The 11,978-nt window shown below is 41.4% G+C and overlaps 1 protein-coding gene across 1 annotated transcript; it reads right to left on the reverse strand.

The window, feature by feature from the left end:
- Positions 1–3,510: 3,510 nt before the first annotated feature.
- LOC113882689 (olfactory receptor 10J1-like) lies at positions 3,511–6,533 on the reverse strand. The gene is made up of 3 exons (XM_027525703.1): positions 6,327–6,533; positions 5,145–5,308; positions 3,511–4,450 (listed from the first exon to the last, which is right to left on the reverse strand). The coding sequence occupies exons 1-3, from the start codon at positions 6,531–6,533 to the stop codon at positions 3,511–3,513; spliced, it is 1,311 nt and encodes a 436-aa protein (XP_027381504.1).
- Between the last annotated feature and the right edge of the window lie 5,445 nt (positions 6,534–11,978).

Raw genomic sequence — 11,978 nt, forward strand, 5'->3', positions numbered from 1 at the left:
TTTATATATTACATATATTGCAATCAGCATAATTTACCACTGTACTCCCAGCACTTAGCACTGGATCTAACCCCTTTAAGTAACGGCCAGGTTTGCTTGTGAAGCTCTAAATGCTTTTCTTGGATTTGATTTAATATGGGAGGAAGTAGATAGTCATGTTCCCTAAAATCTTAACTGATTCTATATGAATAAGACTGTACAGCTTGAACTGCTGGTGGAAATGCTCTTCCTTTGAGGATCTGCATTGTCTAGAATGAGGATTCCAGGTGACTATTTCACAGAGGATTCTTCTCTTTTGAAAAAGGCTCAGGGATGAGGTTTTGTTTTATTTGGGAAGTCGAAGGCCCTGAGGGATTTGAACTTTGCTTAGCTTGATTTCTCTTGTCCATCATTATCTATACTGTGAGTTGCCCTTGAATGGTGATATACTCTGTGTGAGTGTTAGTTGCTCAGTCGTGTCCCCATTGTGACCCCATGGACTATAAACCCGCCAGGCTCCTCTGTCTATGGGATTACCCAGGCAAGAATGCTGGAGTGGGCTGCCGTTTCCTTCTCCAGGGGATCTTCCCAACCCAGGGATCAATCCTGTGTCTCCTGAATTACAGGCATTTTCTTTATCATATACTCTAGGTAAACAGAAAATGCCAGCCAGGTGGTGTAAATTCAATTCTGCCTTCATCACTTTTCTGTCTTAGCCTTATTATCTGTACAGTTGGGAGCCTTATCCCTGCCTTCCTCCAAGGACTCTTCTGAAGACCTAGTGAGATAATTTCTGGGAAAGCGTTTTGCCACATTATGGAAGAGTTACTTGCCATAAAATGATTCTGGGCATGAGTAGTAACCAAAATAATCCTAAGGAACAGGAAAGGTTCTTCTTGGGTTGTTTAATCCAGCCAAATATTCAGTGAGAGGCTGGAACTGTTTAGCAGTTCAGAAGTTCTGTGGCTAGGTCCTGAATGGGCTGTAGAAAAGGCTGTTGAAAACATCTGATTCTATAGTGTGTGACTGTGAAGCTATTCTGTTCAAACAAGGCTTCTGGAAAACCTGGGTGATAAATATTCTAGAAGTCCACAGTGATAAGCTATTCTGAATGATGCCTGTCAGCAGCTGCATAGTCCTTAGCCCTAGGAGATGGTCCTATACATAGATCAAGACAGCCCTATTGCCCAGGTAACAAACATTTATTTCACTGAAGCTCAGCATGCAGGACTCTTTCTTGGTTTGATGAGATTAGCTTTATATACATCACAAAAAAATATCCCAAGGCTTATGTCTTTGTTATTAATTATTAAACATGCTTTGCCCATTTCTCTATCACATTGCATTATGGTGAGTTCTGTGCAATCCTATCTCCCCTGCAAGACTAGAAGCTCCTTTGTTCAAGGAATAGTGCAGTTTATTCTGATATTTTCCTTGTCTAGCGCAGCATCTGGCATATAGTAAAGATTCCATGAATGCTTATTGAAAGACTGTCAAATCTTTTGCCTGCAATACTTTGTTTTTCATCATTCAGTTTTTTTATTTTCCAGTTAACAACTTCTCTTAATTTCTTTTAGCCATTTTATATACTCAGAGAACTTTAGGTATACTTTGATAGTTGCCATTGCTTCTATTGATCCTGAGAGTGGGCCTGGTATTTCTGTTATGGTCTGGAGAGCAGACACATGTGCTGTTTGGGTCTCTGTACCTTCTTTTGAAGACTCTTCTGAGTAATGAGTCTACCCTTTAATTCTAGTGCAAGTTGTGTTCAGGGGCCATCATGTCCCCATGTCTGAAGTCTAGCCTAGACACTGACTTGACAGCTAGTCCCTTCTTCTCCTCACCAGGTACTCATTTGAATCACAAGCCCCAAATCTACATGAAGTTCCTTGGTCAGCCTCTGCTCCCCTGCTCTCTATGACTGTCTGATTCAACTTCATCACAAGGGCATAATTATTTCTATGTGTGACATCCAAATATTATAGCCTTATTTCCTTTTGCCCCACTATTTTCTTGGCTTAGAGACTATAGATTCATACAACTTCTTAGATATTTTGGTGGAGCTAAGTAAGGACAACAAGGATGGCAGAAATTCACATAGATGCCTCATAAACTGAATCCTAGTTTTCCTGAGTCTTAGGTGATTCTGACTGTTTAAAAGTTGAAGCTAGAATTCCTTCAGCAAGTCCTTCACAAGCTGACTCCATCTCACCCTTCTGGTCTTATCTCTCCATTTCTTTTCTTGTACCCCACTGTCAGCACACAGTCACTTTTCATTTCCTGAACATTCCTCTTACTTTCATACATGTGAATACATTATTACTTCTCTTTGAAATTCTTTTCCTATAAAAACTTGCCCATCAGATAATCTCTTCTTGTAAGTGTTTTAAGACCAGTCCAGATTACAGATCATCTCCTCTCTGAAGATTTCTGACATCTCCAATGAAGTTTCTCTTTGTTTCTCTCTCTCCTATTTCCCTTCAATTGTCAATACATCACTTGATGTGTAGAAGTGAAACTATATATTTTTTTAAAGATTTCTTTTTGATGTGGACCGTTTTTAAAGTCTTTATTGAATTTGTTACAATATTACTTCTGTTTTATGTTTTGGTTTTTTGGTTGCCCAGCATGTGGGATCTTAGCTTCCTGACCAGGGTTAAACCCGCACCCCCTGCATTGGAAGGTGAAGTTTTAACCATTGGAAGTGGTTAAACTAGGGAAGTTCCAAATCTGAATTTTTAAATGTTTGCCTTTGTCACTAGAGTTTGAGTTTTTTGAAGCCAGGCAATAAGGTTTCTTTTCATTTTTGTTTCCCCAGACCCAGTCTACCACCTGGTTCATCCACATTGCCCATTACTTGCTTTCTGGATTAATGGCGGCTGAACTGACCTGGGAGGATCTTGGGATGTGCCCTCAAATGACTGTTAACATGGCTGACAAGATTGCTAGGATCTCTAATTAAACTGTCAGTGGTCACCATCTTTAATAAACAGTTTTGCTAGAAACTGGGATAAATTAAGTTTCTGGGAGAGGAAATCTGTTTTCCCCCTCATTCTGAGGCTACTTTTCCTGTCCACACAGTGATTTATGACTTGGTATGTCATGTATAAACAGATTCCAACAGAGACTCCAGATTGAGAAATTCTCATGGTCTTAGGAAGGAAGAAAGGGATTATAGGGGAAAATGTATGTCCTTGATTCTGTTTTTTTTTTTCTAAAGGACCCTCTTCACTAAGCAGAGAGCCACAAGGAAACCAAGAGGTCAGTGAAAACTCCTTGGCCCACACTACTCTTCAACCTCTTCTTCAGGCATATCCCATCCTTGTTTGTTTAATTATCCATAAAAATAGGGCCAGCACTTCACCCAGGGACTTTATTTAAAGCTTCCAGACTCCTAGTTGGATGCTGCTTCAGTTCCTCTCTTTTCCTCCTCCGCAAGGGGCAGGTCTCCGGGAGCCAAGGACATGGGGCTCAGCGCCTCACAGTCCTGCTTAGAGTGCTAAGAGCCTCAGAAAACCAGTCCCCAGACTGTCAGGAAAGCTTCCTGCCAATGGCCCGGAGCAGAGCATCCTTGGCCTCTTTGTTCCTCAGGGTGTACACCACAGGGTTCAGTAGTGGGGTGACGACAGTGTAGGTCACTGAGATCAGCTGATCCTCATCCTTGCTGTTCTCTGACTTGGGCTTGAGGTAGGCAATGGAGGCACAGCCATAGTGGACAATGACCACAGTGAGGTGGGAGGCGCAGGTGGCAAAGGCCTTCTTCCGACCTTCAGCTGAGGCAATTTTAAGGATGGTGGAGATGATGAGGATGTAAGAGATGAAGACCAGACCCATAGGCACAACGAGCACGAAAACACTGATGATCAAAGTCAGGATCTCATTGACAGTCGTGTCAATGCAGGAGAGCTTCATCACAGGCCGGATGTCACAGAAGAAGTGGGCCACCTTTGTGGCACAGAAGGGTAACCTGAATACAGATGTTACCTGTGTCATGGCCACAATCAGCCCGATGCTGCAGGCCCCCCACACCAGCTGGATGCACACCCTCCTGTTCATGATAACTGTGTACCTCAAGGGACGGCAAATGGCCACATAGCGGTCGTAGCCCATCGCTGTGAGCAGGAAGCAGTTAGTGATCCCAAAGGTTACAAAAAAGAACATCTGTGTGGCACAACCTGCCAATGAAATGGACTGGCTCATACCCACAAGGCTGGACAGCATTCTTGGAAGGATAACTAGTGTATATATAGTCTCTGAAGTGGACAGCATGCTGAGGAAGAAGTACATGGGGGTATGGAGATGATGATCGATTCGGATAATGATCACGATAATTATATTACCTGCTAGGGTTAAGATGTACGGTGCAAGAAACATCACAAAAAGAGTGAGCTGGTGCTCGTGGAAGCTGGAGAAACCTTGTAAAACAAACTCAGTGGTGAGAGTGTGGTTCTCGCTCTTCGTTGAGTGGCCACTAGATTGGAAGTGTAGGAGAATAAAAGTTACATAATCTCAGTAAAGCAATTTAATCCATTTCTGAAACTGAACTTTGTTCTCCTTTATTAACCTGGGGATACATTTTCCAGTGGCAGTGGAATACAGTTAATCTTTAGGTTTACTGATCTTCATTTAAAATATTTTTGTTCTGTGCCCATCCATTATAATACAATTTCCTATGCATGCTAGAATCATCTAAGTTTTTCCCCTGCACTGTATAACCATGTACATTCCCACTTCACTGTACTCTTCATCCTTGTCATCTGGAATGCTCTTCCTATCTTCCTCCTCTTAAGTAAATTGTCCTCAAGACTAATGCATGTCTTCTCCTCCATTAATGCATATTGTCCTCTGAAATTTTCATGTTTGGATTATTGTCATCCCTCTGTGCACTCTGTGGCTTTATACCTTTTACATCTGCGTATCTCACTGACTCAGGATTATGCATGAATTTGATGCTTGAAAACAACTTGTTTAGGGATTGACTGGAAAGTTCTTTTATTTCAGGGCTGTGAATCATCCCCTTGCACATCCTTTAGGAAATAAAAGCAAAGCAGATTCAGAAATGTTCATCTTGTTTTCAAGAAGGAAAAGGTGAATCTTAGCCAGCCACCATCAACACTGCTGTCTGAATGATGGAAGTTGGCTGACACTTCATAGCACTGACTCACGTATATTGTAAACCATGGTACATCTTCATTTTCCCTAAACTAGAAGGCAAATTTACAGCCAATACAACTTTGTGAGTAGGAATACACCTACTCTGCAGGGGTGAACAATCGTACCAGGGAAGATGCAGCAAATTCATGTGTCCTTCATCTAAAGTAAAAGCAGGCTCTGAATATAAAGAACAGAGTTACAGTAAACATACATCATTTTGTTGAAAGATGGGGCTCAGTCCAATTCATGTAATATTTCACATTTAGGTTCCTTTAGACAGTAAGCTCCTGTAGGCTATTTAAATTATATTCTGATTTCCTTATGCATATTCAGAAAAAGACTTTTTGCATAAAGTAAATCATATCAGTGAGGAAGCTTAGTAGACATAGAGACCTCCATCTAGTTCATAAAAACTTACTTAAGAGAAATTGAAGACCAGCTGTTAATCACTTACATTAAGAATGCTAAAAGAGAGTAAAGTTGCAACAGGAAATATTTCCCAATAGGGAAATTCATTTGACTTAAAATACATGGCTAAAGACAGTTATCTTCTGAGAGGCCTCTAGGCATAAACTAGGCAGTGGTCCAGCCAAGGGGTGGTATGGCACCTCTACTATGAAATAAAAAGTGTGTGTTAGAGCTTTTGATTGTTCTAATGATGGTCACGGATGCTGCTAGCAATTAGTGGTGCTAAATGTCCTGCAGTACATGTGATGATCCCACTCAAGGAAGAACTGTCCTATTCCAAATACCAATAGGGCTTCTCCCAAGAAACCCAGGGCTAGAGTGTCATCTGATTCTGGCTGAAGTCTAACTGTCTTGAGGTGGATGAATGGCTGCTATAACCTGATTAGTATCCACCACCCTATGGAGCCTATAATTCTTCCAAAAAAATCAAGGGCAAGACAAGCAAACATAAGCTAATGAAGACCTACCCCAGTTATAACAAGAACTGTTATACACCATAAGTTAAAGTCGTCCATGAGCAATAACACCCAAGTCAGTTCTTTTTCTAAAGAACACTTGCCTGTAACTGCCTAGAGCTGAGGCACAACAAGAGGGCTCAGCTCGAGGAGGCTGAGGAGTGAAGATGTAAGCGTCTGACTCTCTTGGCCTCAGGGTGCAGGTCAGGGAAGGGCAAGGTAACCAAAAAGAACTGTGACAGGTTGAGCGGGTAGCAGGTAAATACAAACTGGCAGGAACGTGGTCGGGCTTTGGAGCTGCAGGCATCCTTGACAGCCCCTGTGTGGAGAAGTCTTCAAAGCCAAAGAAGGAGTTCCCCCAGGAGCAGCCAGTGGGGCTCCTGGAGGTAACTCCCTGTAGACATCCTCAGAGCCACACTGGGGCTGGGAGGATACAGACAGTAGGTTCCTGGGGGGCTCATTATGTGTAGGGCTCATTTACCCAATCCTAGGGATGGCATTTGGGGAGTCTGGGGAGAATTTTTGCTTCAAGGAGCAACAGAATTAGAGGAAGCTGGTTTATTTAGTTCACTGTAACTTGTTCAAATAAGCACATTATTATTGGCCAGTTAGCTCAGTTGGTTAGTGTGGTATTAATAATAAAATAATGAATAAGTACATTGTGCTTTTTTACATATGTGCCTTGGAAATCCATAGTTTACAAATCTAGGCAGCTCAAGCTTGGAGCCATATTACTTTGGATCTCATGAATTTTAACTCCCCTCCCTTTTTTTTATAGGGAGGATTTCTACCCAGGGTTCTCTCTTTGGAATGAAAGTAGTCAAATATGGCCATGGTTCTGCAGAGAACAGTTCATGCTGCCTGTCTTTCTGCCCCTGTGACATTCAGAATTGGGAGACATTGTCTTTAGATCCAGGGATCCTCTCTTGGGGGTTAGGAAACAGAGATGAGCCTCTGAACATTGTTCTCATTATTCAGATTACCTCCTCCTCTCCATTTGGCAAACTTCTACTAGTTTGTCGAGTTTCAGCCTCAGAATTTACTTTTCACTGAAGACTTTCCATGAGTTAGTTTATTGCTTCTATAACATTGTCTTTCTTTAACATGAGGTATTATCTATGCCCATTCATTCTTGGAGCACTAAGCATATGCTGGGCCTTGTGCTCATTGCTGGGCAAACAGCAGTGGATGAGATGCTTTATAAACCTTTGAAGGGCTCACTGTTTAGTTACACTAAAGTCACTAAGTCATGTCTGATTCTTTGCAATCCCATGGACCGCAGTATGCCAGGCTTCCCTGCCCTTCACTATCTCCCAGAGTTTGCTCAAACTCATGTCCATTGAGTTGGTGATGCTGTCCAACCATCTCAACCTCTGTTGCCCACTTTTCATTCTGCTCTCAATCTTTGCCAACATTAGGGTCTTTTCCAATGAGTCGGTTCTTTGCAACAGGTAGCCAAAGGATTGAAGCTTCAGCATCAGTCCTTCCAATGAACATTCAGGGATAATTTCCTTTTGGATTAACTGGTTTGATCTCCTTTATGTCCAAGGGACTCTCAAGAGTCTTCTCCAGCGCCACAGTTCAAAAGCATCAATTCTTCAGTACTCAGCCTTCTTTATGGTCCAACTCTCACATCCATACGTGACTACTGGAAAAACCATAGCTTTGACTAGATGAACCTTTGCTGACAAACTGATGCTTCTGCTTCTTAATACATTGTCTAGATTTGTCATAGCTTTTCTTCCAAAGAGTAAGTATCTTTTAATTTCATGGCTGCAGTCAGTATCCACAGTGGTTTTGGAGCCCAAGAAGATAAAATCTGCCACTGTTTCCATGGCTTCCCCATCTATTTGCCATGAAGTGATGGGACCAGATGCCATGATCTTTGTTTTTTGAATATTGAGTTTTAAGCCAGCTTTTTCACTCTTCTCTTTCACCTTCGTCAAGAGGCTCTTTAGTTCTTCTTCGCTTTCTGCCATTAGAGACTGCATATCTGAGACTGTTGATATTTTTCCTGGTAATCCTTATTCCAGCTTGTGCTTCATCCAACCTGGTATTTCCCATGATGTACTCTGCATGTAAGTTAAATAATCAGAGTGGCAGTATACGTTGTTGATGTACTCCTTTCAAGAACCCCATGAACAGTATGAAAGAGCAAAAAGATATGACACCAGAAGATGAGCCCCCCAGCTTGGTAAAGAGTGGAGAAATAGCTCCAGAAAGAATGAAGAGGCAGGGCCAAAGCAGAAATGATGCTCAGTTGTGATATATCTGGTGGTAAAAGTAAAGTTCAATGCTATAAAGAACAATATTGCATAGGAATCTGGAATGTTAGGTCTATGAATCAAGGTAAATTGGATGTGGTCAAGTAGGAGATGGCAAGAGTGAACATCAACATTTTAGGAATCAGTGAACTAAAATGGACAGGGAAAGGTGAATTTAATTCAGATGACCATTATATATACCACTGTCGTCAAGAATCCCTTAAAAGATTACTAAATGGAATAGTCCTCATAGTCAACAAAAAGAGTCCAAAATACAGTACTTGGGTACAATCTCAAAAAGAATAATCTTAGTTTGTTAACAAGGCAAACCATTCAACATCACAGTAATCTAAGTCTCTGTCCCAATCACTAATGCCAAAGAAGCTGAAGCTGAGAAGTTCCACAGACCTGCAAAACCTTCTAGAACTAACACCAAGAAAAGATGTCCTTTTAATTTTAGGGGGTTGGAATGCAAAACTAGGAAGTCAAGAGATACCTGGAGTAGCAGGCAAGTTTGGCCTTAGAGTACAAAGTGAAACAGGGCAAAGGCTAACAGAGTTTTGCCAAGAGAGCACACTGGTTATAGCAAACACCCTCTTCCAACAACACAAGAGAAGACTCTACACATGGACATGATCAGATGGTCAACACCAAAATCAGATTGATTATATTCTTTGAAACCAAAGATGGAGAAGCTGTATACAGTCAACAAAAACAAGACTGGGAGCTGACTGTGGCTCAGATCATGAGCTCCTCATTGCAAAATTCAGGCTTAAATTGAAGAAAGTAGGAAAAACCACTAGGCTATTCAGGTATGACCTAAATCAAATCCCTTATGATTATACAGTTATAAGTGATAGACAAGTAGACTGAAATAATGCCACAAGTAAGTGGGACAGGAAGAAGATGGTTCTTGATTAGACTCAGGTTGATTACAGAAAAATATGTTGTAGGTAAAGTAAGACCAGTCTATACAAAAAATTTTAGAATGGCTTCCCAGGTGGCACAGTGGTAAAGAAGCCACCTGCCAAGCAGCAGACACAGGAGTTGTGGGTTCAATCCTTGGGTTGGAAAAATCCCACAGAGTAGGAAATGGCAACCCACTTCAGTAGTCTTGCCTGGAAAATTCCATGGACAGAGGAGCCTGGTGGACTATAGTCCATGGAGTCGCAAAGAGTAGGTACAGCTGAACACACACACAGAAACTTCATCACTTTTAAGGGCCTTTCAAATTATTATTTCACTTATCCCTCCTGTTCATGGGCTTCACTGTCCTTAGCAACTTGTCTCTAAAGGACCACCAGCCCTCATCAGCTACCCTGCACCCTCTTCTTGTTTCTCTGGTGATTTTGTTCCATGCTGGTAAAAAAAAAAAGATACTCAGCACTGGAATTTTATAGATTGATTTGGCAGCAGTACAAAGATGGATTTGAGGTTGGTGAAAAGAAGCAGCGTGGTTGCTGACACAACAGGTCAGGCCAGAGATAATTGGGATTGATCTATATGGGTTGACAATGGCCCATAAGAGAGGGAGAGGTAGGACAGACATATGAGGAAAACCAAGAGGGCTTATAACTGAATCAATGTATGGAGGAAGGGAGAAGAAAGAACGAATCATTATATAAACTACTCCCATCAGGTTCATTCACATCAGTTCCCTGATTATTCATAATATGCATAGCTTTTTGTAATAACTGATAAATCAAATAAATGATCTTTATATTAAATTATCATTAGGTATGATTGGTGGCTATAGGATCTCAGCAGCAAGAGTAGAACTGAGCAAAATAGCCCAGTGCTTTATGATGCCATTGCTTTGGGACAAATCAGGAAGATTTTGGAAATGGGGCCCTTGGTAGATGGTATAAAAATGTGGTGCCAGGGAAAAAGAGGTTTTCAGCTTCTGAGTCAACTAATATTTATTGAATACTTTCACACTTTTTTGTCTCACTTAATCCTCCAAATGACCCTATAAAGTCATTAGTACTATTTCATTTTACAGAGGATAAGTTATGAGGAATCTATTACTCCATCAACAGTAAGTCTATTGGTTCAGTTCAGTTCAGTCAGTCGTGTCTGACTCTTTGTGACCCCATGGACTGCAGCACGCCAGGTTTCCCTATTTGGTGCTAAATGGAAATGAATGTGTGGTGACTATAGAAACAAAACTGGGGAAACAGCCAAGAAGATCTGCTATAAACTGCTTAATTTGGGGACCATATTCAAGTAGTCCTAGTTTATGCATGCCATTCACAGTAGTTTAGGATCCCAGGTCTAAGCCCTCCTAATGATGTTTTAGGATTGTCAATGGGAGTCTTTCAGAGCCACGAATAGGACTCACAACAAGGTTAACTGAGGTCAGCATTGTGCCTGAGTGTCTTAGCTTGGGCTGCTATAACAGATATCACAGACCATGTGGCTTAAATGACAGGCATTTACTTCTCATTTCTGGAGCCTGGGAATCCAAGATCAAAGTGCTAGAAGATTTGATTCCTTTGTAAGACTTTTCTCTCTGGATTGCAGATGGCTGCCTTTTCTCTGTGTCCTCACATAGTGGAGAAAGAGTGGTAGAGAGAGCCCTTTATTTCTTCTTAAAGGACCCTAATCCCATCACTTCAATTCATGACTAGTAGATGGGGAAACAATGGAAACAGTGACAGACTTCATTTTCTTGGGCTCCAAAATCACTGCAGATGGTGACTGCAGCCATGAAATTAAAAGACGCTTGCTCCTTGGAAAAAAATCTATGACAAACCTAGACAGCATATTAAAAAGCAGAGACATTAATGACAAAGGTCTGTATAGTGAAAGCTATGGTTTTTCCAATAGACATGTATGGATGTGAGAGTTGGAACATAAAGAAAGCCGAGCACCAAAGAATTGATGGTTTTAAATTATGGTGCTGGAGAAGACTCTTGAGAGTCTCTTGGCCAGAAAGGAGATCAAACCAGTCAATCCTAAAGGAAAAATCAATCCTGAATATTCATTGGAAGGACTGATGCTGAAGCTGAAGCTCCAATATTTTGACCACCTGATGCGAAGAAGTGCCTCATTGGAAAAGACCCAGATGCTGGGAAAGATTGAAGGCAGGAGGAGAAGGGGACAACAGAGAATGAGATGGTTGGACGGCATCACCTATTCGATGGACGTGGGTTTGATAAAGCTCTGGGAGTTGGTGATGGACAGGGAAGCCTGGTGTGTTGCAGCGCATGGGATTACAAAGAGTCAGACAAGACTAAGTGACTGAACTGAGCTGAATCCCATCAGGAGGACCCCACTCACCATCTTGACCTCATCTAAACCTATTTCTGGCAGGCTCTGTCTCCAAATCCCATCACATAAGAGCTTAATCTCTACAATATGGGGCTGGTGGTAGGGGGACACAGTTCAATCCATAGCACTCAACTTATATATACTTTCAGACTATCCCTGTCTCCATTTTTTTTGGATGTGAATGCTCCAACAGTTCATATCTCCAGCTTGATGATGGTTGGATAATAATAGTTGTACTACTTATAACAATTGATAGAAAAAAAGGTTCCTGAAAAGAGAACTACGAATTTAGTAATTTGTGCTTTCAAATAATTTATGGTACATTTAAAAATAGTCACACATGTCTATGTAAGTATTTATACATCCTACTTATGAAGGTTGACTG

This window comes from Bos indicus x Bos taurus, chromosome 3, assembly GCF_003369695.1.
Source record: "Bos indicus x Bos taurus breed Angus x Brahman F1 hybrid chromosome 3, Bos_hybrid_MaternalHap_v2.0, whole genome shotgun sequence".
Taxonomy (NCBI): Eukaryota; Metazoa; Chordata; class Mammalia; order Artiodactyla; family Bovidae; genus Bos; species Bos indicus x Bos taurus.

Excerpts from the sequence above, each read along its gene's own strand:
- LOC113882689 (XM_027525703.1), bottom strand. The coding sequence starts at position 6,533 with ATGAGCCCTACACATAATGAGCCCCCCAGGAACCTACTGTCTGTATCC. Across the intron at positions 5,309-6,326 it reads GCCCGACCACGTTCCTGCCA|CCTGCTTTTACTTTAGATGA; the intron begins GTTTGTATTTAC and ends TTATATTCAGAG. Across the intron at positions 4,451-5,144 it reads TACCATGGTTTACAATATAC|TGGCCACTCAACGAAGAGCG; the intron begins GTGAGTCAGTGC and ends CTTCCAATCTAG.